The sequence below is a fragment of the Homalodisca vitripennis genome, chromosome 1 (genome assembly GCF_021130785.1).
Source record: "Homalodisca vitripennis isolate AUS2020 chromosome 1, UT_GWSS_2.1, whole genome shotgun sequence".
In the NCBI taxonomy this organism is placed as follows: Eukaryota; Metazoa; Arthropoda; class Insecta; order Hemiptera; family Cicadellidae; genus Homalodisca; species Homalodisca vitripennis.
The window spans coordinates 194,850,881-194,877,133 of NC_060207.1; the positions used below are offsets into that span (position 1 = coordinate 194,850,881).

At 30.6% G+C, this 26,253-nt stretch overlaps 1 protein-coding gene and 1 pseudogene across 2 annotated transcripts in view; one reads left to right on the forward strand and one right to left on the reverse strand.

Moving 5' to 3' along the window:
* Positions 1-26,253, forward strand: part of LOC124354483 — a 395,581-nt pseudogene that overhangs the window by 75,840 nt on the left and 293,488 nt on the right.
* Positions 1,604-26,253, reverse strand: part of LOC124352994 (galectin-9-like) — a 29,564-nt gene continuing 4,914 nt past the window's right edge. The window contains exons 3-7 of one of the 2 annotated variants that reach the window (XM_046802771.1): positions 25,759-25,966; positions 23,426-23,698; positions 10,842-11,099; positions 7,771-7,857; positions 1,604-5,191 (exon numbers count right to left, since the gene is read on the reverse strand). In XM_046802771.1, the coding sequence (XP_046658727.1) occupies positions 5,018-5,191; positions 7,771-7,857; positions 10,842-11,099; positions 23,426-23,698; positions 25,759-25,966 (1,000 nt within the window). In that variant the 3' untranslated portion in view covers positions 1,604-5,017. The remainder of the gene's footprint in view (positions 5,192-7,770; positions 7,858-10,841; positions 11,100-23,425; positions 23,699-25,758; positions 25,967-26,253) is intronic. The other variant, XM_046802772.1, reaches the window with a different exon arrangement.

Here is a 26,253-nt window from a genome sequence, read left to right on the forward strand (position 1 = left end):
CACAGTCATATTAGAATTCTATATGATTATACTCAGTTTGGTTTACCAATTTATTTTTTAAGTAATATTCTCAATGCCATCATGGTTACTGACAAGACCATTGTAACCACTAATGCTCATTCAAATCTCATGAATTGCAACATAACTTAATGTTACTACTATAGAAATGAAGCTTTGTGCAGTCTGTATAGGTAAGTTTGTTCTCAGACATCGTATGGACAGACAGACAAAAATTATTTAAATGACTGAATTTTACCAGCCCCTTGAGTAGTAGGCTTTGCTAATTCTCAGCTGATAAATAATTACAGTTAATAATCACAACATTTAAAACATCAGATTTCATTTAGTTATCACTCAAAATGGCTGACTGGCAACACGTCAATTACGTGTCTCTGGTATTTAACAAGTTTTTATTTATATTTTATATTGATGAATTGTATAAAAAAAAAAAACAATATTAGTAGTGGACATTACAAAAACCCTACGACTGTGGGGATATTAACATAATGTTCAATGACAAAATACTTTTGAACAGTTTGAGGATTTAATAGAGATATTTACAAGTCATTAACTGTTAGCTAGTAGCAAAGCATATTACTCAGGGGGACTTTGAATTTAATTCCTTTCCCTCTCTCTATGCCCATAGGATGACAGGAACAAATTGAGCTATAGACATTAAATTTTGCATGAATTTTCATTTTTACATAAGTACGATCAACAATGAGGATGGTGCAGCCATTCCATTGAATATGCTCTTGCTCTTTTGCGTTAATGAAATTTGTTACTCAGGGAAATATCTCAACAACATATTAAGCTATGTACTTTAAAGTTTGCATAAAACCTCATTTATACATAGGCAAGGCCGAGTTTGACAATAGTCCATGTCCTTCAACAGGTTTGACTGAGTGTTAATAAATCCTGTCTCTCGGGGGGCTGGCCAAATTTCTCCACATGATATCTTAACGATTTGAAATTTTGTATAAAACTTCAGCGAGAATTATGAGGGGTCGGGCACACTAACACATTGTTTACGTTGTTGAAGTAGAAGGATTTAATACTCCACGCGTCTCTCATCACATTTTTGTGTTGATTTGGAAGTTTAATATCTACATTGGTGAGTAATTACTCTGAACAATCACCAGTTAATAATTTACCAGTCTAATGACAAAATATAATGTACAGATCATAGGTAATGAGCTTTTTTCAAATCTAGTGGTTTTTGGACTTCATATAGTCTGAATGGATTTTATTTCCATATCCAATATAAATTACAACAAAAAATCTTTACCTGGCGCTTTTCATTAGATGTTTACAAATCAGTAAGAATCAGAGAAAGAACCCCATAACTTTCTATACTTCTGTTTTATGAGTGCTTTTGTTTTATTTAAAGTTCTGCTTAGGAAATCATGACCATACAAATCTTGGGTTATTCTTTACTGTACAGACTTTATACAGTATTACATTAGGATACAATGACTATCAGTACTAAAGCAAGAATACATTACTTCAATTTAGTGCTAGAGTTTCCCAGTAACTTTGTTCTGAAGCATTGTATGTCTACAACCACATCCGTAGCTGTTAAGGAGGAACAAAAACTCACATGTTTAGTATAGTAATATATTATTTACTTATACAAAAATATCTATTATTGATCAATTGAAGAGCTAACTGCTAAGGTAACTACAGCAAACCCAGTCTTATAAAAATTGCAAAAATATGTAAGTAACTTTAAGTTTTCTTTGGGTAAATAATGATAAATGTTACATGAAGACATTTGTAATAATAAATATAAACCTTGCAATACACAGAATATGACAAAATTGTAAATTTAGGAAGCACAATGACAGGATAGGGCAATGACAATGGGATAGCTGCTAGATAGATTTAACTAGCACCCAATTGTCAGTTCATTCACCACAAATAATGTAAAGTTGACATTTAAATTAACAATAATATTGCAGAAATTGCCTTTTAGTGGGAATAGGAAGAACATATATGTTCCAGAAGTGGTCAAAGAACTTGAAAATACATTGAATGAGAGGTGTAAAAAAACTGATAGTACATCAAACGAGAAAACATCTACACGTTACATAAATTCAAGAAACTAATATTATAATGTTTACGTTAGGCCTGTAACTGAGTAACTGAAACTAAACTCACAGACTTAAAAGTCTGCACCAATGCAAGTGCTAGGTAAATTTGAAAATAAACCTCTCACAGAACTTATCTGGCTATTGGGTTGTGTAGAATAGCCTTACATTACAAATAAGTAATAAAACCAAAAAAAGAAACGTAACAAATAAATTTGTACAAAACTTGTTCTTAAAATATTTTTCAATAGGTAAATAATTGCTCAGCTTAATTTACTATTGGTTAAATTAAGTACAAATTACTTAGATAAGATTGGATTGAGATTATTTAGATATATTTGTTTATGTCGTTTAGAAAATGCTTTCTAATCAAGGAATTAAGCTCACAATGCAGTTTTTTATTTGCCATTACCTTTTATTTTGAATTGAAATATTTATATTTAAAAATCTTTAAAATTGATACAGCAACTAATGATGTAGTTTCTTAGGAATAAGGAACCAACTGACCAATCAGAGGTAATAGATTTACCTCACTGACTGGTCAATGGTCAGTATTTGTTGTCTGCTATAATTGATTATCCATTACAGATGGTATTAGTATTCTTTCTAACTTAAAATCAATAAACAATATAGACTTACTGATTATAACTAACACAACTACAAAGTAAAACTTCTGTCCAGTTGATGCTAACAAGCAAAATAATATTTAATTAGAGTATTATATGTAATATAAATTATGTAATATGAAATGGAAATTATTATACAAAACATAATTACTCCAATCCGGAATGCCTTAGTTAATCCTTTAACAAATTGTTTTAATTAAAGAAATTAACAAAAAAGTGGTAATATTTTTGCTTTGTTTATTACATGTTTAAGAAAAAAAGAGGGGAAGGAAATCTAAATTTTAAGTAAGTACATTGGAAACCCTATTTATTTTTTCATTGTTTTCTCAATTAATGCCAATTATTCCTTCAAAATATTATAAAGAACCAAATTATATACACCATATACAAAATATTGTATAAAGTATATACTAACAAACCCAGAAAATGCTTTTTCATTTTTTTCAGTGTGAAACAATTTGAAGCAAGCCATTAACCAACATCTCATGAACACTGTTCTTGTAATGTCAGCTTCGGATAATAAAATCTATAAAGGCTCAACAGAAGTAGACCATGACCACACCGTCTAGAGGCATAGCAACTAACTATCTATTAATACTTAGTTCACCATTTTGCCACTAAGTAGACAATCACTTATAAATGAAGGAAGTTCATCAGGACATGGCTGCATGAGAAGATAATTCATCAGTGACTTTTTCAATAAATATTCAGTGCTTGAGAAAACTCATTAAAAGCCTTTAAGGGAATAAAAATACATTAGTTATTTATTCATAAAAAAACATTGCTCTTGCTTCATTTTACTGGCAAAAAACACTATCTCAAATTTTAGAAATCTGTAAAAGTAGTAGTATACTTGTACTCAGAATATTTGTTCATTTACTTTACTGTAGGATTCATGCATCACCTAAAACAGGCTGGTCATAAAGTCTAGAGGAAAGTAATTATCTACATGACAAACTTCACTATGGTTTTGCTATGTGAACCTGGTTAGGCACTAGTGAGTCTGTTAATGCTCACAGAATACATCTACAGTGCAATACAAGTACAATCTTTATTACCATTGCTAATGTCTGCAGACTTACCACTTATATTTTGTTAATATTAACCATGATATATCACACTTAATGCTTAATCTATAGTTGTATTTTCCTTACATAGAAGAGATACTGTCCCATAGAAATCGAATTATATTCACAGCCTAATTCATTTAAGGCTCCCATATCCAAAGTGATAATTCATAAGAAAAAATTTTTTATAATGTCAAAATATTATCCATTAAAACTTGTAGTTTGATTTAGTTCTACAGCCTGTTTATTCATACAGTATTGAGTTGATCGTCTGATTCCAAAAGTAGCCTCTGTTGGCCTGAAAAGAATGGGTTTTAATGTTATTACTGATAAAGTTCATTACTACCCTGTTATTTAATGAAAGAAGTCAGTGAAATGGAATAAATGTAAAAAGGAAAAGTAAGGAAACATTTTAAAAATCTCATTATTTCAGAGCAATCTTCATTGTTTAGTTTGCCAATTATTTTCTTCATTACCATAACTATTTATTTATCATTATATATTTAATTGTCTTACTCATATTTTATAGATATATTAGAAACAGATTTTTTAGAGTGAGTGTTTAACATAAAAAAGGAAACATAATGTAAACATAAAAAGTCATGTTCTCAAATGTAAAATAACCTTTTAAATCTGTATTTATAAACATTATTGAATGAGGAATAAAATATTACATAAATATAAATTATTTAATATTTTGTTATAATATTATTACTGTATTATTAATACTGCAACAATTTTACCTTACTCCTACATTTTTGGTGTTAATATTCCTTGTTTCATATACAGATAGGCACTACATTTTACTATTTACAGAACAATAATTATCACTTCAACACTTATTAAAATACACGATTTTTACATAACCTATAACCACATTATTAAGCATTAAGACTGTTAAACAGCAATAAATTCGATTGGAAGCTATTAAAAGCGTATAACAATGGACATGTTACAAATCCATACTATAATACTTGATCTCCTCCATAAACTTTACTTCTGTAGTTTTTTATCCATGAGCATAAAAAACTTTTCACATTACATTTTTTTCATATTATGTTAATATTTGTACATAGAACACATTATCTTACCACGATTATACAAATTTGAAATAACAACATAGCACAATAACTAACTGGACTGATTAGAATTTAGTTACTAATGACGTGAACTATTGACTGAAAGGAATACATATAAAGTTGAAATCAGCTGGAGAAGAACAGGACGGCTAGGTTTATTCTTCCTCACTTCCACTACTGGAGGAACTACTACTACTACTGGAACTGCTGGATGACCCGTGCCGACCAATTTTGTGTAATGCATACGCACCCACCCCGGCAGCTGCCAATGGCAATCCATACTTCAAGGCTTTCTTGTGAGCTTTCTTCTCCTTCTTCATCATCTTTTTCTGAAAAATATTTATATGCACAAAAATTCAGCTTTTGGAGTTGCAACATAACTAAAGCTGTTTTATTTGGAATTATAAAAATAATAAATTAATTGTTCATTTATGGTTCTTCTACTATGGTTGTGCCTAAAAAGTGAGTTTTTATCCAATTTTGTTGTAATCTGTTTAACCTCAAAGTGCTGGCTTACTTCAGACCTTTACTCTGCCTTGGCTGGGTATTTTTTGGTTACAAATAATATCCTCATGTACTATTTAATTTTTAAAATCATATATTCTTTTAACTTATGATAGAGGCATTATATAATCATAAGAATTGTCCTTAAGTTATAAAATTCTATATTTACAAACATTTTGGGGGTTAAAAAATCAAGAATGTTTATTGTTGTCCCACATTATTAAGCATTAACAATGTCACAGGATTGGCATAAATTAGGCTACATCATGTTGTCATATTCATTATAAGTAGTTTCTTATAACTAGATTAAAATTTCCTTAAAACTAGTTTAAAATTTTGCTTATAACTAGATTGAAACTCCCTATTTCAATTGAGTTTAAAATTCAATATCATTAAAATCATTTAGGTACACCTATTTAACTGAATAAAAGGTTTCATTTTCAGCCACTTAACCAAAACATTTTTAAAGTTTCTTAGCGCACACTTTTGTGGCATTATGAGGTAACTTATTAAAAAGATTTGTACCAATGTAGACAAAGCTATGTTAAGACTTGCTTAACCTAGTGTATCTCACATCAATTAGATTTGCAGATCTGGTATTATGAGAGTGTAGGGTTACTGTATGGGGGAGGGGGAGGTTTATTAACACTAACTGGCCAATAATATAATATATATTTCTAATATTATAATAAAAGCCATAATACACAGAAACAACTACACTAAGAAAACAGCAGGTAATAAATTCAAGGGCCATAATAAAGGGCTAGTTGGCACAAAGCCAACAGACAAAAATAAAAACGTCAGAATCACTTCATACATCAAGCACGATGATACAATCTTCGTGTTTACCGGGGAAACACAAGGGGTAGCCTATATATATATACGTCCTCAATTCTACTTACACAATTCTCGGTAGCAGATGTAGATAAACGCCCACATCAGTTAAGGGATTAATACAGAGACACTGTCAAAGAAATGTTTTAACAAGGAGTTGTTTAATGTATTACTTGAGTTTTTAATTATTAAATCTATTTCAACAACACTTTTTATAAGACTCTAATAATAAAACAAAGTTACACAGTGTGAACACTGTGGAAGCAGTCTCAGACACAGGGTATTGCTAATCAAACAACCAATAGCTTATTTATGCTGGAGGAACACAACTAAACTGTCTCAAACGCATCTTTCATAATGTCAGTTATTCATTAGCTTTTATTACAGTATTATTTACAGTCTTTTATAATGTCAATATTCATTCTGAGTTGTAATTTATTATCTTTCGTGTTATGCTAAGTAGAAAAAAGCCAAACTAAAGGCTGATTTGTTGATTTTCAACATCTATAACAATTAATTGCATAAGTAACACATTTATCAATGCTGTTTATGAAAATGTTATACAATATTGTGAACTGATAAACAACAAAATCCTAACCAACTAAACATAATTTATTTCAGTAAATAATACATTTCCATGAAATAATTTTGTAATACAATACAAAATTACATGATTTTAAATAATCATTACACAAAACTTTATTTGAAGTATATGAGAAGAGATTCTTAAGAGATGAGGGACTTGTACAGTATGCAGACTTAAGTTAACCATCATTAACACCAAAGTTATTTTTGTTGGGGGTTTTTAAACAATTGTATTGAATGCTATATTTACCTGATTAATAATAAAATTATATAGTGAAAATCAATTAAAGATGATATATTACTAAAAGTAAGGCAGATTACTAAAATTTATTTCTGTAACACTGAAAGGACCAGACTCTGCAGTACACAGTTGTAAAAAGAATAATTTACTGTTGAAGTTTGGAGGAGGAAAAGAAATCAAGTGTGTTTTCTCTAGTGAAACTGATAAATTAGTATTACACTCTTTGTATAAGAATAAAAAAATTAAAACAAAATTACTAAGTTATGAAATATTTTTTACAATTTGTCCGCAACATAGTTTAATGCCTCAAACTTTAAGTCTTTACATATACTGCTGCAAGCCTAGGAGATCGGCAGTGAGGGAACAATACATATATCAAAAGGTATGCCACCAATATGATAATTTAATGTCACTCCATAAGTAAGGTTACATAGTTCAATATGTGTTTGTGTAGAAAAAGGAGATAAACTAACACCAAATAATCAACTCAATGCTTCCTATCCCAAAATTCCTGGATCGTCTCAATAGCTCAGATTCTATCCATACATTGATTAGAGTACTTGAAGTCCTAACAGTCGGATCTCCTTTTTACTTTTATCCAACATTTGTTTCATGCATTTTACCCCAAACAATAATTGTAACTTTAAGAACCATCTTTCTTTTACAATCACGTTTAAACCTTCCCTCTCTCCTACACACCCAATAACCTTAATTTATAAAATAAGTATTTTCCCAAGGACTTACAGGACTGAGATGGCCTGTTAGGGCAGCTCCTGCCAGGCCCCCCGCCATCATTGGTCCCATCATGCCCCCGCCATGGTGGCCTCCTACCTGCAATAGAAATAATATTCACAAAACAATTAGTTTTGTAGTTGTAATTACAAAACTAATTCAACAGATGATGCAGAATATTGTAGACAGAATGGAGATGCTTATTTGTGAATCAAAGAGGAAAGTGTCTGTTTTTCACCTGAGAGAAGGTTTGCCACAATAGATGGAGCCGAAGACAACAGACTCTTTGAGGGTGTCAAGGAGCTCTTTCTTCTCTTAGCACAAATTCTAACACAACTACGATTGATTTTAATAAATTGTACATTTAGACCTGTATTCAGAATCACCTTCATAAAGACAAAGGATGCACTGAAAGTTTTTTGCTCATAGTCTAGAGTACATGACTATGAAATTGGGAAATGACTATGAGTTTATATAGTAATTGAGAAAGATAAATCAATTGCATTATCACTGTTAGAAGTGAATGGTTAGCAACTAACACAAGTAGCATTTAAGCAGCAAACAGAGCCCAGCCAAAAAGGATAATAACAATAACATACAATGATAATAATGGAGTCTTTAATGACAAAAAGTGATGATGGTGTTAAATCACAACAAAGAAAGCAATCTTAGTTTAAAACATTTACAAATGTTAAATATTACAATACAGTAGTCATTTATAAAGAGTAAAAATCTTTCACTTCACACTAAGTATTATGCATTGTTATTAAGCTATAGAATAGAAAATTATTTAAATAAATTTATACAATCACAGAATGTGCTTGTATAGATAGAAACATTCCAAATTATTAAAGGTTTTACAAGATTGTCATACCAAAATGAATCTTTATAAAAATAATCGTCTGTAGAGCATTTATAAAGAACTATAGTAATTTTACAATATACTGCCCAGATTTTTCTTTAAAATGGAAATTTGTCCTTTCTTCATTAAAAAGCCTACACCATTCACGTAAATCTCCTTTATTCATTACAGCTTCAATAAGCTGCCTTAAAATTCAGCAGGGAAAATTTAAACCTGTTTAAAATAATAATACCACAGTGTACTTTAAAATCGGTGGGATTATTGATCGACATAGCAACAAACGAAGCAGTATAATCACACAACCAACACCAGCAAAGACGTAAAACATGTCTGCGGTATAGTGGAGGACTGGCTAAACTTGTCTGTAGGCTCAATTGATCATAATTACAATAAAAGATTTAAAGCCAATTTTCAATATCCTATACAGTGACTGCGCCTAGCAGAAAAAACTCTAATATACACGGCAAAAAAACTATACAATAAGTTACCTCAAAAATATAAACATTTAATCAATTCAAAAACATTTAAAAGCAAACTAACAGAAGGATGATCTGGCATGTTATCTGAGGTCAGGAAAGTACCGATCGAAAATGCCCCTGGCTATCAGTGCAGGCTTCAGCAGCCCTGCAATGCTTGCAAAAAAAGGAAAACATTCCTCTAGACAGTACTCAAATTCAAGCTCAGATTACGTGAGCTCTCATAAACTTTCTTTGGTACTACTAATATCATCCTAATCTAAACCTACTTATATCGCTTGGTAACAAATAGTACATAAGACAGAGTGGCCTCCAAATAATACCAAAGTACAAAATTTTATTTTATCGCTTCATTATTCTCAAATTAAATAAATATCTCAGCTACAAAAAGAGGTAGAAATTTTTGTTAAACACCTTAATCATTGTGATTTGTTCCAATTGTTGTGTCCACAGATTGTTTTTTTGTCTCTGTAATATTAGAAGATAATAACTAAATATTGCATAAAATTTCAATACTACAAAAATAAACAATCTAACGGCAGTAAGAAGTTTATTTATATGCTTTTATCAACAACACTTGTACAGAACATTCTTTTAAATTGTCAGTATATCTTCATCACCATAATTTTAAACTACAACTAACAATTATTTTCCCCAAACTGGTACGCAATTTTCATTAATTTTATATGCTTCTTATGAAAATTTATGGTCATCTAGTTTTTATGTTAGGAAAACATCTAAGCATATTATAGTTTTTGAAAAGTATTAGATGTCATACACACATAAAAGTATTACTGTTTTATATTAAAGAAATCGTAAATATGTATACAACTATTGACAGAAAAATATGTTTCCAAAACTTCTAGAACAATAATCATGTCCATCCATAATCCACCCTAAAATGGTAGCCGTGCTATAAGTGAATATATTGGATAAAAAGAAAGTTTAATTAAAATCATGCTAAGCAAAAAAATATTGTATCGGATAGAAAAATATAGTAAAATAATCATGTTCATCCATCCTAAAATGGTAGCCGTGCTATAAGTGAATATATTGGATAAAAAGAAAGTTTAATTAAAATCATGCTAAGCAAAAAGATATTGTATCAGGTAGAAAAATATGATCATATACATCCTAAAACTACTAAAATTTATTAACAGCGTTCATTTGTAAACCGTAAATACATGTTATTTTAAACTTGAAAGCCTAAACACATTGTTTAACACATTTTTCCATATTTTTAGAATGACTGTGATTTAGAAATACATTATAATAAAACAGCATGTTATAAAACGAAATTTGGATACATTCAAAACATTAATTTTACCTCATTGTTATGTACAAATAGTACAACACCAAGGTATGATATACATAATTTTACTTTGTATTTCTTGCAGGGATAAGGGCCACAGTGAAAACTTAACGAAGTGGAGAGGAGTAACAAAGCTAAGTAAAGTTACTGTAACAGTTTAAATGATGATATATTCAATTTTTTTTACGTATCAAAAATGTTGTTCCAAAGGCTACCTCCAACGTCTATCAAGACATTAAAATAGTCTACCATTTTCCGAATGTACCAAAGGGTGATTTTATAATCACAAACTCAAATTTTGTTATCAGTAAAGTTGTATGAGCCAAAAACAACAATTAATATCAAACCAAAAAGCCAGCATGCACTCCTACAATTACAGTTCTCTAAAGGATGGGAATGTTACGCTTGAAGCAAGCGTTCCTCAGTTACTTACTTTGCCTAATATTTTGTTGCCTATTACTGTGCCAGCAACAGCCATTCCTGCTTGTTCTAATACGGATGGTTTTTTGTAAGGCTGGGTACCTGGATAAACTTGTGAATTTTGAGTTGGGTAGGGTGATGGATTTTGTGTAGGATAAGGCTGAGTGGGATAAGGTTGAGCGGGATACGGTTGAGGTGGATAAGGTTGAGCTGAATGAGGTTGAGTAGGATAAGGCTGGAAGTTTGATGCGGGATACGGAGATGTAGCTTGCTGGAAAAGAATGCATACAATTAGTTTGATTAACAGCAGACACAAGACATATGACATAAGCTTGTGAAAAGATTTGGTAGAAAGACATAAACAAGCAGCAGATAAACATTATAGCAAAAATAGGCAGTTATTAAAAAATGCTTAAAGAAATTCTCAAGACAGACAGTTTTATATACATTTTTTGTAAAATAAAGAAAACTACGTAAAATTACATCAAAAATTTCTTAGTACAAAATAGGACATGAAATATAACAATGTGATGAGAAATACTACCCTACAAACAAAACACACAATTATTCAGATACAAAACTGTACAAACAATTTTAAGCTTTTAGTAATGAATATGCAGTTTGTTTCCAACAAATATGTACAGGAGATACAGATCTCTGTCACTAACTACATAAAGTTGTATGTTTGTTCAATGTAATAATGTAAAAAACATTTAATTATTTATTTGTATGGTTATTAATCAAAATGTGACTACTGATTATGCATGATTCAAAAATAAGTAATCGCATAATAAATAAATAAATATACTATATATATACCGGGTGAGTTTTTTAAAGTGATCCAATAGCTAACTTTTAATTACACGACTTAGTACACACTTTAAATTTGGAACTTTCTCAGTTTTAAGTTTCACTCAAAAAAACACTCAAATTTTTTGAAGATGGCCGCTATTTTCCAATATGGTGGCCAACTTTAAAATCTTTTATGGAACACCATGTATTTTATGTTTTTTTTAGATTCTACTCAAAAAATAAGACATTTTTGCTATTGAGAGTTTTTCAATATCTCTAATGGTTCAGGAGCTACGTGGACTGGAAGTTTTCATCATCAGTGGCATGAACTCTTAAAGCATGTTTAATCAATGTTAGTTTTATGTGTTGTTAGTGTTTTGTTATGTGTGTAGTTTGTATGTGTTTTGATATTAGACATATTTTATGCTGAGCATTAATCATTTTGCTTTGATATTCATTTAACTTTTCAACTAAATGTTTAGTAAAAAAAACAATTGAGATAAAAAAAGATTTCAGTAGCGACTTAGATAGATCGCAGTTAAACAAACTCATTTAAAGAATACATATTTTACTGAACACATTTAAAAATTATATAAAAAATTATTATTGTAATAGCAATACCAAAACAAAGGACCAGTTCTAATAGCTTAGTAACTTTACAAGTTCAAATCAAATGTTCGAAGTGCCGCCCTTCTGTCTCAATTCACTTTCTGAGTCGTTGCCTATGCACTCTTTGTACCCTGATTAAAATGTCTTCGCCAATTAAGCTGCACTCGTTGCGTATCCTTTCACGCATGTCTTCGGGAGTTGTAGGGGGCGTGCCTTATCCTTTATGGCTCCCCACAGAAAAAATCCAAAGGACACATAAAACTAACATTGATTAAACGTGCTTTAAGAGTTCATGCCATTGATGATGAAAACTTCCAATCCACGTAGCTCCTGAACCATTAGAGATATTGAAAAACTCTCAATAGCAAAAATGTCTTATTTTTTAGAGTAGAATCTAAAAACAACATAAAATACAGGGTGTTCCATAAAAGATTTTAAAGTTGGCCACCATATTGGAAAATGACGGCCATCTTCAAAAAATTCGAAAGTGTATTTCTGTAAAAATGTGATAAATATCTCTAAAGATAAAATTGTATTGAAGTTTTTGCAAGTCGTAACAGCGTGTAGGCGTATGACACAAAAACTCACATAGCGCCAAAGAGTAATAACATATTACTGTTTTTATAACGTATATTTGTTATTTTACTATACTAAATTGCAAACAAAAAATATTATTGACTTATAGCAATATGATGTTACTACAAAGTTTTATTGTGATTCAGGTAAATCTCTCATAGTTTATCAAACTAAAACTTGTAAAACAATATTAGCTGCAGTGACATGAACATTTGCTACCAAGTACTTTTTCCACCTATATTCCACACAACTTATGCAGTGTTTAATGCCTTAGTGAATGAGATATTTAATCTCAAGCTTAACACATAAGAGAGATTAACGCAAGACCAACAAAGACCAACTCTTTTTTTCTTACTTTAATTTACTATTTAGTTTTGCCTATATCCATGTGCTAAATTTATTTAGTTCATAACAAGTAGAACTTAATAACTATTCACCTCATCCATCCTGTGAGCTCTGTGTAAAACACCTTGGCTGGTTATTTTATATATATATATATAATTGAGTATTAAAAGTGAGTAATTCATAATCACGTTACAGAGTATGTTCTTAAACTAAATATATATATATATATATATATATATATATATATATATATATTTATTTAGTTTAAGAACATACTCTGTAACGTGATTATGAATTACTCACTTTTAATACTCAATTAAGGATCAATACTCAGGGGGTTATAAATGAGGACAAATTAATGATCCTTACAAATTATATGTAACAATGTTTTTAATGTGTTCTTTAATAAGTGACGTGAGATAACAGACTTGCAGCATTTTTATCTTTGACTTAATTATTGACTAACAGAAATATTAATAACAATTCAAGTAATCAGACTTAGTCACAACAGATAACTTATCACACCTGATTAGTTGCATCAATGGTTTCATGGGGCCTGCCTTTCTCACCAACAACAGACTTTATTTCTGTGGCTTTAATTTTTTGCAGTCTACCCACTTTTCTGTTTATCCATATAAGCCCAATACTTAGTATACAACAAGCTACTAGCTAGATGAGCTGATGTTCCCAAACATATAATGTGGGTACAAATGAGATATTTGAAAATCTTTATTATAATTCTGTTGTAGAGATATTCAATTTAAATTTACATTAAAACATAATAAAAGTTAGTTTCAATGAACAGTTCTGGAGCAATTGGAAATAATTTAAAACCCGTTGAAGTTAGTAAGAAGACAGAAGTACACCACACCACGTGTCATAACAGGCTTTGCTGAAGTTGCATGCAAAATTAATTCAAATCTATGGCTTGTGACAGGTCAAATTACGACATTTGAATATTCGCGGGGAATTGGCAGACTGTGACGACAGTGAATTGGCAGACTGTGACATCAGTGAATTGGCAGACTGTGACGTCAGTGAATCACATGTTGTCGGAATTGAGATTTATTTAATTAATAACGGAAAAATATATTAAACTTTATACGGGAACAAATTTAATTAATTAAAATGAGTTAAACATAACCAAAATTCGTGTTTTACAAAAGTACTAAATAAAATTACGCAGAAAAGCCAATTGTGGGATAAAATGACTTGCGTATTGATGACGTCAGAAAGCACATGTTGCTAAAAATTTAAATAAAAAAGCTTTAGAAAAATAATAAAAGAAAATAGAAAGACTTAAATTGATCAATTATAGTGAACGTGATAAATTTCGACAATTATAAGAAAAGAATCAAACTATATTCAATCGTGAAGACGCTGATTTGAACGGGAGAGGGGATGAACATTGTTTGGGCCGCTATGCGTGGTTTTTAGAGAGAGAATCCTTCTTCTCTGTCTGGACTTGAAGCAGCGAGGACGTCTACTCGTATAGATCCTCATGGTACAGTAGTGATGAAATTAATATGAAACTGTACAATCGTGAAGACGCTGATTTGAACGGGAGAGGGGATGAACATTGTTTGGGCCGCTATGCGTGGTTTTTAGAGAGAGAATCCTTCTTCTCTGTCTGGACTTGAAGCAGCGAGGACGTCTACTCGTATAGATCCTCATGGTACAGTAGTGATGAAATTAATATGAAACTGTACAATAGTGCATTGAAGTTGTAATAAGGCATGGGATGTTGTGTTAGTGAACAAATTATCAAAGCAAAGTGAGTAGAATTAGACAGTATAACATAAAATAAATTGACATCAAGGTCATTTGCTTTGTCTTTCATTGATTATCCCATCTACAAAGAAATGTGGTAAGTAAGAAAATAAACTTTAACTTGAAGAGTATTACTTTCAAGGCTTATTAGAGTCAGGGTGATTAATGAAACACAGTGAATATTTTTGAACTTTATCATGATGTAAATAATCATATTGATCAGAACTTTCAATGGAGTAATATTGACTTTTGAACCATCATTCAACCTATTTAAAAAACCTGAGATAGATATAGACCCAGTGCTGGTGATATAAACAACGCCACAGACATTGAGGTTTGATTGTTGTTTAAATACCGACGTGAAGCGGGTAGCACAACCAACGAGGGGCGGCACACTTGGAAAACTGATCGTGAGAAAATTGGCACAACAAACGTGGGACCTGGAACGTAGCAGAATGGCGACCAAAGTGGATCCGTAGCAAAATGGCGCACCAACTGGAGGGCTCGAACTTCCACAATTAAATTTAAGTAGGTTAGTGGTAGCCTATTTTAGACCAAGTGAAGATCACTGTTTTTTATATAATTGTATTTTCAGGTGTGTGTCTAGAATAAGTATGATAAATTATTGTTAGCCTATAAGTTTGATAACTTTGAACACAGCCTAGTTATAATATAAATTTGTAAAATTTTCCTGGTAGGCTAGTAAAACAAATATTAGGCCTAAATTAATAACAAAAATTTTCAAATTAAACATAGGCTATAAAAATGGAAGGCGAACAAAATAATGAAGGGCCCGCACCAATATTTGGACCAGTAGAAGTAGATCTTCATAGCTCAGCAGATACAGGGTATTTAGGTTGGTCATCCCCTAATACAGTAGAACATGAGGCGTCGACAACAGATGACAGAAATTCATTAGAAAATGAGAATGAGGTTAGCAGAGTCAGTAGTCCAGTAGGAGTTGATAGGGATGAAGGTCTTATTGCATTCATGAGGACTATGATGAATAGTCTGAATGAAAAGATGGATAAAAATAATGAGGAATTGAGGGATCTAAATCATAAAATAGATCAGAATAGTGAGGAATTAAAAAGGGAGTTAAAACACAATTATGAGGAACTAAGAACGGAAATGCAAAGAAGTAATGAGCAGTTAAAACAAGACATGGAACAGATGAGAGGTGAGTTAAACAATAAAATAGTAGAGACAACGGAGGTTATGAGAGTAGAGATAAATAAAGACTTAAATACTTTAGATAAAGAATTAAAGAACTTGGAGGTGGGGGTCAGACTTGAACTAAGCGAACAAGCTGAGAAAAACAAAGGTGAGAGGAGTAAACTTAAAAGTCAGGTTAGAGGAGAGGTTACTACGGAGATAAAGAAATTAAAAGATAAAAGAGAAGAAGATATGAGGGAAATTGAGAAAAGGTTTGTACACATTGAGGATGATAAAAAGAAAATATATCAAAGATTAGAAAAGTTAAATAAGAGATTTAAAACAAGATTAGATGAATTAAATGGTAGGGTAGATAGGGACAGAGCTAACTTAGAACTTGACCAGGATGGAGAAAATGGTAAGGCGAGTAAGGACGTAGAGAACAAGTCAATAACGGGCAGTATTTTACAGGAAATAGAGGACATGGGAAATAGAATAGAAAAATCCTTGAATAAGAGATTGGATGAAACTTTAGGGAAATTAGAAAATAGACAAACAGAATTAGAGAATATGATGAGAAATCAAAGCATGGTGGGTATGAGAATAAGCCAACCAGCAAACACAGAAATATTCTTATTGGAATTTAATCCAATAAAAAATAATGTACATCCTATGGAATTTTTGGAAGCTTGTAAAAAATATATAGAGAAAAATGGAGAAGGACGGGATTTCCAGGTATTAATAATTTTAAAATATATGAAAAATGAAGCAGGAAAGTGGGGACGACAGCACATAAATAATTGGAAAAACTTTGAACAGTTTTATAGGAGTTTTAAACGGAAATATTGGTCCATAGGGGAACAGAAAAAATTTGAGAAAGAACTAATGGGTAACGGTACATATAGGGTTGGATTTGATAATCTAGTAACCTATGTATTGGAATTTTATAATAAAAGCCAGTATTTAGAAACTAGAATTGACATGGGAACATTCCTAGCATACATAAGCAAACATGTTCCTACAACCATAAGTAGTGCAATTCCTGCAGCCCAAAATGTTGAAAGATCGGAAGATCTAAAAAACCTGTTGAATCAACTTAATATACTGAATAGTGACACAAATAGAAGTTATGACAGATCATTTGATATGAGAAATGAGACAACACTTAATAGAAATGTAAATCAATACAAGAATTTAAGACCTAAAGATACACTATATAGAGGGACACAAGTTAGAGGGAATATAAGAGGAAATAATTTGACTAGAGTAGGCCCATACTACAATAGGGACACATATAATAGGGAGAGAGTAGAGTTTGAGAATGATAGGAGAAGACAAAATGATAATAGGGGCAGAGGTAAAAATGATTATGGAAAGGAGAAAGAAAGGTATGAAAACAACGAAACGAGGCATCAGAGAGATCAATATGAATATACAAAGGGAAGAGGAAGTATGAGAGGTAATAGGTGACTAGAGGAAAACCGGATGGAAAACAAATGGGTAGGACAGGCTAGAATGAAGGAAACGATTGAGAAAAAAGAACCTAATTTTGAGGGATACCAAATGATAGGAGACTCTCAACTTAGGAGATTTGGGGAGAAAATAATGAATTTAAGAGGTGAATATAGAGAGAAAGGAGGAAAGAGAATTAACTTATGCATAGGAGGTCAGACAATTGAACAGTTGACCAGAGAGTTAAAACATGCAAATAATTTAGAAAGACAGCTAATAGTAATGATAGGTACAAATGATTTATTAAGGGATAAAGAGGTAAGAAGCATTTGTGATGATTATGACAAACTGGTAGAGGTTTTACTGGAGAAAGGTGAAAAATAATCTTGGTAACAAATCCACCCATACCAAAGTTAGGTGAGAATGACAAGTATCATTTAAATAAACTTGAGAGAATAAATGGACATATAAAAAGTAAAGAAAATAGTGAAAAAATACAGTTTTGGAAGTGGCAGAGAAGTATTATGATAACTATGATAGTACAGACTGTAATGTGAAATTATATGAAAAAGAAATATTTTATAAAAGAAAATGGTGTGAAGATTTGATACATCTGAATAAAGAGGGTCTAACAATTCTAGCAAATGAGCTTAGAAATCTGATAAGATCAGATAAGAAAAAATCCTGTCTAAGACTAGGGGTGAATACAGCTTTTATACCAGAGAATGACATGTTGATGAATTGACCAATAAAGATAATTATAATGAAATTCCCATAAAACCAGTAGCAGAAGCACTACCTGAGATAGTTGGAAAAATAAATAAAGAGGAGTATCACATGATAATAGATTCAGGAAGCCAGGCGACAATAATGTCAGAAAAGTATTATAATGAGATAAAGGAAAGAAGTGTACTTGAGATTTTAGAGCTCCCGGTAACAAATTTGAGTATAATAGGAGTAACAGGTATTAGAAGTAAAAGGATAGATAAACAGGTCATGATAGAGGTGGAAATAGAGAATAAATTATTTCAAATAAATTTTCTAGTAGTTTTAAAGCAGTGAACTTGGGAATAATACTAGGATGTGACTTCTTAAGAGAACACAATGCAAAAATTAACTTTGAACATGGTAGGATAAAGTTGGAGGTAGATAAGGAAGTATTAAATGTTGAATTTACTGAATCAAACTGTGAATCAGAGGATATAGTCAATGGTATAAAGTTAATTAGGTGCAATTATATAAATACATTAGTAAGTGAAGATGAGCTGAAGAATTCTTGGAACAACATAGAATTTTTATGTAAAACACATACAGAAAATATGAAGGACAAACTTAATGATGAGAAGGATAAACAGGTTTTAGAAATATTAGAACATTGTGAAGTAAAGGAAAATGAAGATTTAAATAAATTAAAAAGTATACTGATGAAAAATGAAGACATTTTTTCAGATGAACCAGGTTGTATAAATAATTATGAGGCCAAATTAAATATAACAAATGAAAAGCCATTTGTAGGAAGATGCTATCCAATACCTTATTCAAAGAGGGAAGGTGTAAGAAAGGAAATAGGAAATATGTTGAAAGGAGACATAATAGAGGAGTCTGATAGTCCATATTCTAACCCATTGGTGTGTGTAGTTAAAAAGGATCAACACATAATACCAGATAGGGAATCACCAATAAACATAGATGATGTATTAAAAAAGTTTATAGGAGTTTAAATATATGACATCATTAGATTTATCACAGGGATTTCTACAAACACAATTAAGTAAAGAGTCCAGGAAATATGTATAATACCAGATAGGGAATCACCAATAAACATAGATGATGTATTAAAAAAGTTTATAGGAGTTAAATATATGACATCATTAGATTTATCACAGGGATTTCTACAAACACAATTAAGTCAAGAGTCCAGGAAATATGTAGCGTTTGTCTTCGAAGGAATGACAGAGTTTGTAACTACATATGTGGATGATATATTATTCACTTTAAACACATATGAAGAACATTTAAAACATGTAGACCAGGTCTTAAGTAGATTAAAAGAAGGAGGAATAACAATAAAATTAAAGAAATCACAATTTTTAAGGAAAGAGATAAATTATTTAGGATACATTATTTCAGCTGAAGGAATTAAAATGGATAAAAATAAAATTGAACAGATAGTGAATTTCAAACGACCTACAAACATAAAAGAACTACAAATGTTTAATGGATTATGTTTGTATTATGCAAAGTTTCAAAGACATTATGGTTATTTAATAGGACAGTTAAATCATTTATTGAGTAATAAAATAGAATAGTCAGATTAGTATAAAGTTTGTTTAAATATTTAAAATAAGATGTGACAAGAGTAATGTAATATAGTATATAGCGTGTGTAATATGTTTCCAGTAGGAGATGACAATATAAGGATGTTACAATATTGTTTATCAGTAAGAATATGTTTAGGATTTTTTACAAGGTATTTATGTATTATCATAACTTGTGTGTGTAAAATCTAGTATAATCTAATAGTGTTAACTTGTATTGAACATTATGTTGTGTCAAATGGACACATTAAACATTATATTCAAAACATGTAAAGGTTACATGTATTCAGTTAAAAAAAAATATTTAAAAACTTTAGTACTGTTCTTATATATGAATATTTATTGTAATTTGTGTAGTTGACATATATATTCATTGATATTTGTATAGTTAATTATATATTCATTGAAATTTGTGTAATTGATTTATATATACACTGTAATTTGTGTAATTGTTTAATATTCATTGTAATTTGTGTAGTTGATATATATGTTCATTGATATTTGTATAGTTAATTATATATTCATCGAAATGTGTGTAATTGATTTATATATACACTGTCATTTGTGTAATTGTTTAATATTCATTGTAATGTGTGTAGTTGATTTATATATACATTGTAATTTGTGTCATATAATTGTAAGTATTTTGCTTTGCTTTGATATTTTACTTTGTTTTAAGTGAATACTCTTACAGGTGTTAACAAAATTATTAAAAAATTTAAATAATAGTTTAATTGAACAAAAATTTGAAAGATTTAATTACTTGGAGGAGAAAAATAAATTGACAACAAATATGTGATCAATTTATATTTGGGGGTTGTGTGACAGGTCAAATTACGACATTTGAATATTCGCGGGGAATTGGCAGACTGTGACGTCAGTGAATTGGCAGACTGTGACGTCAGTGAATCACATGTTGTCGGAATTGAGATTTATTTAATTAATAACGGAAAAATATATTAAACTTTATACGGGAACAAATGTAATTAATTAAAATGAGTTAAACATAACCAAAATTCGTGTTTTACAAAAGTACTAAATAAAATTACACAGAAAGCCAATTGTGGGATAAAATGACTTGCGTATTGATGACGTCAGAAAGCACATGTTGCTAAAAATTTAAATAAAAAAGCTTTAGAAAAATAATAAAAGAAAATAGAAAGACTTAAATTGATCAATTATAGTGAACGTGATAAATTTCGACAATTATAAGAAAAGAATCAAACTATATTCAATCGTGAAGACGCTGATTTGAACGGGAGAGGGGATGAACATTGTTTGATCCGGTATGCGTGGTTTTTAGAGAGAGAATCCTTCTTCTCTGTCTGGACTTGAAGCAGCGAGGATGTCTACTCGTATAGATCCTCATGGTACAGTAGTGATGAAATTAATATGAAACTGTACAATAGTGCATTGAAGTTGTAATAAGGCATGGGATGTTGTGTTAGTGAACAAATTATCAAAGCAAAGTGAGTAGAATTAGACAGTATAACATAAAATAAATTGACATCAAGGTCATTTGCTTTGTCTTTCATTGATTATCCCATCTACAAAGAAAAATGTGGTAAGTAAGAAAATAAACTTTAACTTGAAGAGTATTACTTTCAAGGCTTATTAGAGTCAGGGTGATTAATGAAACACAGTGAATATTTGTGAACTTTATCATGATGTAAATAATCATATTGATCAGAACTTTCAATGGAGTAATATTGAGTTTTGAACCATCATTCAACCTATTTAAAAAACCTGAGATAGATATAGACCCAGTGCTGGTGATATAAACAACACCACAGACATTGAGGTTTGATTGTTGTTTAAATGCCGACGTAAAGCGGGTAGCACAACCAACGAGGGGCGGCACACTTGGAAAACTAATCGCGAGAAAATTGGCTCAACAAACGTGGGACCTGGAACGTAGCAAAGTGGATCCGTAGCAGGCTCTTTTCGTTCTCGAAAAGTTGACACGAAAACATTGAACTCATTCTTATACAAATGAAGTTTGATGCAAAATTTAAAATCTACTTATGAAACCTTTCTCAAAATATCTTGCCACGTGGTAAATTCAGATTTTTTATCATTAAATTGAGTTTCATACCAGTTACTGGTACTGTTCAAATAATAAAAGGCTAAACACAAACTCACTATAAAATGATATTGTATGAGGTTGGACTGCAGGTGTTAATGTCACATATTACAATCTGATATGGATGAATTGAGTGTGTTTACAAATTTATTTAGTTTGCTATTTTCTATTTGCTGGTTACTTATTAGACAAATGTAAAAATATTTGCTAACACTCAACCAAATCCCATGGAGTGGCATACACCATCATCAAAATCAGTGTTTCTCATTAAGAAAAGAAGAAGAAGGTTAATGCACAATTTAAAGTAAATTTCATTTTAGAGATATCATAGGGACAGACAGTCAGATAGATAGACAGCCAGAAATTGTGTCATTGTGTCAAAATTATGAGTAATGTTTATTTTTTTTAAGCTTATGTTTAAACTTTGTTCTTTCAATACATGGTTGTTATTTTTGCTTGTAAACTAACTTGCTTGTTTGCTCTTCTTTGTTTATAATAAAACTAAATTATACTCCCATCTGTTCATACTAGGTAAAATTATTTCTAAATCTTTATATTTGCACCATATGGTATTTTAATTTCAATATTATTTGTAATAAACATTATATAAATAATTATTTGTGGAGTTGTGTTATGAAAAGAACTTTGTTTTTAAAAGACCTTCCCCAAAAATTAAAAAGTTACATTGGAAATATGTTGTTATTAATAACTACAACTAATTTAAATATATTACAAATAATTAAGAACGCAAATATTGATTACTAGATACTCATGAAAATGATTCAAGCTTAAAATTATTAAAAGTTGTTTATAAGGATTTATAGTTATTTACTAGAATTCATAATACTTACAAGCAGTGCAAAAAACTTTACTAAATTTTGTGAAACTAACTCTTAACTTTATGGTTTTATGAAACCGATTTACAATACATCTTTTGTTTATCAATTACTGTTTGAGTGTCTACATTGGTTTTGTATCTTGTGTTGTGTAAATGTTTATATTGTACTTTAGTTTATAATAAAACATGAATTAAAAATAGACTATTTACTTTAAAAATTGCAACCATCTGAAAAAAGAGTCTGTGTTCATACAAACTAACATGACACATCATTTGAATTTACTTTCTTCTGAACAAGCAAAATTTGTAAAACTGCTGTGGAATGGTCAACAAAATCAGATTATAGCTCTGACATGAGAATTAAAGAGACCAATATGGACAATTTTAGGATTTTAACATGTGATAAACTTTGTTTCCACAACAAGGAGATAACCAATAAAATATTTTACACAACAAAATGGTATGTTTCATTAACTTTATTATTATCAATTTAATTTTCCATTTATGATAAACCAGCAGATTTATACATTCATTGACAAACATATCTTTAGAAACAGCCTAGTACTTGTACTGGTGGACCATCTTATCTAGCAGAAAAAAGAACTAAACACATGTTCTATATTATGAGAATAAATTCCTGACCATCAATCAGTACTTACAGGGTATCCTGGATACCCAGGTCCTCCAGGTCTACCCTGGATTGGATATCCGGGATTCGGCCCGGGCATTGGAGCACCCATGGGTACTGCTCCAGGCATGGGTACTGCTCCAGGCATGGGCATTGCTCCGGGCATGGGCATGGTACCCCCTAGCAGACCTCCCCCGTATTCAATGGACCTGATAGTGATGTCTCCGTCAACTGCGAAGTGTGACACACGGTTGTGTGGGACGCGGTGTTCAAACACAGTATAGTGTTGACCGTTCACAGCAATCTAAAACACATTTACAATAGGTTTTTGTATATTTTAAAATACACTCTAATTTCCATATATTTGAAGTATTGTTTTTTATAACAAAAGGCTTAAACTAGTTCGTTTAATGCACCCATCAATAGCCTAAGTATTGTAATAACCTATTGTTTATTTTTTTTAGAAGTTAAGAAGTTTCAAGAGTTTTTTTCTAAATAAACGAAATGCATCCTTGAATCTTAATCATTAAACAGAACGATAATTTGGAAAAAGTTTACACTTGAGATGCTAATACATAAAGGATCATTTTATTCCATGTTTAATATAAAAAGCTTGTAATCAAACACAGTACAAACCAAATGCACAATGAGACTTGTAGAATCACTTTTATTGGTAAGATAGTAACAATACCTGTTAAGAGGTTTTCTATAAGCACTACAAATCAAGATTAGCTGAACTCTTTTAAGACATGATATAAAAATTACATGTTATAAAATTGTATGTTGTTCTTTCACCCAACATAACTACTGAGAATTTTATTAGTAGTCAACATTACATACTGAGAACCATACATTTTGTAAGTGTTCCGAAACAATTATTAGTTTTATAATCCTACATATTTTCTAAATAAAATGTTAAGGTAACAAATTGACGATTATAAAATGCTATTTCTTTTCGTGTGAATCATAAATACATTTTTGTAGAAAATCAAATGTATAGCACATTTTGCATTATAAATCAATTTTTGAAGTCATAAATTTGTAGAATTCAGAATATTTTGAATGTTTGAGATTACATACTATAGGAAGTATTTTATTTCTTATATTTTTACCAACTTTAATATACATTGATGCACATATATATTAAATAAAACTAATGTATTTTTAAAACACCCACAACGGCCTAGGAATTGAGAGCCAGTTTGCATACATATAAAAAGCAAACCTATTTTTTTGTGAAGTCGATTGAGGAATTTCTTTTCAGAAAGAAATAGATAGTTGCCTATGTTACTTTAGGTGGGGGATGAATTGGGAGAATTATCAAAAGGGTTAAAAATATCAAACAATAATTTTTTTCTCAGATCATATTTTTTTAACCTTGATATAGATAGTTAAACAACAATCACAAAAAAATAACAACTATACCAACATCACGCTACAAAATCAAAGAAACTGATAGTTAAAACTTTCAGTCAAAAAGTTGGTTTTTATTGTGCAGAACTCTAATTTGCTTTATCTTAAATTTTCATAACTGATTCTTTTTTTTAAGAATATCAATCTACGAAAAATGTGACCTGAGAAAAACATATTGTGACTGCTACGGCAGGTTTTGTTTGAGCAAAGTTTTAGTAAAGCCTCAATATGTTTGCTAATTTTGATTAGATTTGTTCATTTACATACTTATAATGAAACTCACAATACATGTAATATATTAACTTTGTTACTTAAATATTATTATAAGATTAAATGTATTTATTACAATCAAACCAGCGGTCGCTTTTATTGTACTGAGCTGTCATTTTGGTAACATCACATTTTTGAGATAATCAAACACTTTTCCAAAGAGAAATCAATTTTACTTACACAAATAATTTACAAATACGTCACAGTAGATCAATATCACACTGCTTTATTTATTCACCCCGCCGTAACTACAATCATTTGACAGAAACTTCTTGAATATCTTCAATATTCAGCAAAATAAACCCACTACAATGAAAAACAAAAACCTAAGAAAATATGTCCTCATTTGCTCTACTACATTCTGTTATAGGCTACTTACTTGGTCGGGATAATTCAAGAATTGGCCGCAAAATATAATCACTTGACAGGTAATCACTGTGCGTTATATGGTAATCAAACCACATAATGAGGTCATGAGTCTGCTTTGTAACACACTGTCCATATAACATCAAAGGGTTAAAGATTTATTTTAAAATATTTTATTGTTTGTATGAATACCAATAGTATTATATATGTTTGTTGTATACAAACATATCCAGTTTGTTTAAATCAGTGCTTATTAATATTTAGTATATTTCAATGTACAATGACTTAATTTAATGTACAATGAAACTCACTAACCTTAAAGCCATGGTGCTCACAAAGTATCATGATATCGAAGGGCTGTCCTCTCATTAATGGGAAGTGACCTTGGCACTCTTCAGGGCCCCAGTTCATTCCCATGATGTTGTTTCTAATAATGCAGCTCCGATTGAAATCAGGACTGAAGTGGAGGGCAACATCATCTCGTGGATTTACGTTTGGACCACACTGCAGATTCAGTGCAAATCTTGAATCAATACATAAAACCATGTCATTCAATAATTACTGTAATTAAATAATAAATTCAATGCTTCTCCTAACTAAATCTGTTACATTAACAGAACCAATCAGCTCTTATAAGAGCCAAATTGACTTCAAGAGCATCGGATCTGCCTTGAACTTACACCATTTCAATATGAAAGGTTTAACAAAGTCCAAGTATAATTGATAAAGTAAATTACTCTCAGAAAATGAGTTTATGCTCTCCAATAAACTCATGTTATAGAAAGTGAGGGAAGAGCAAGAGGCAATATT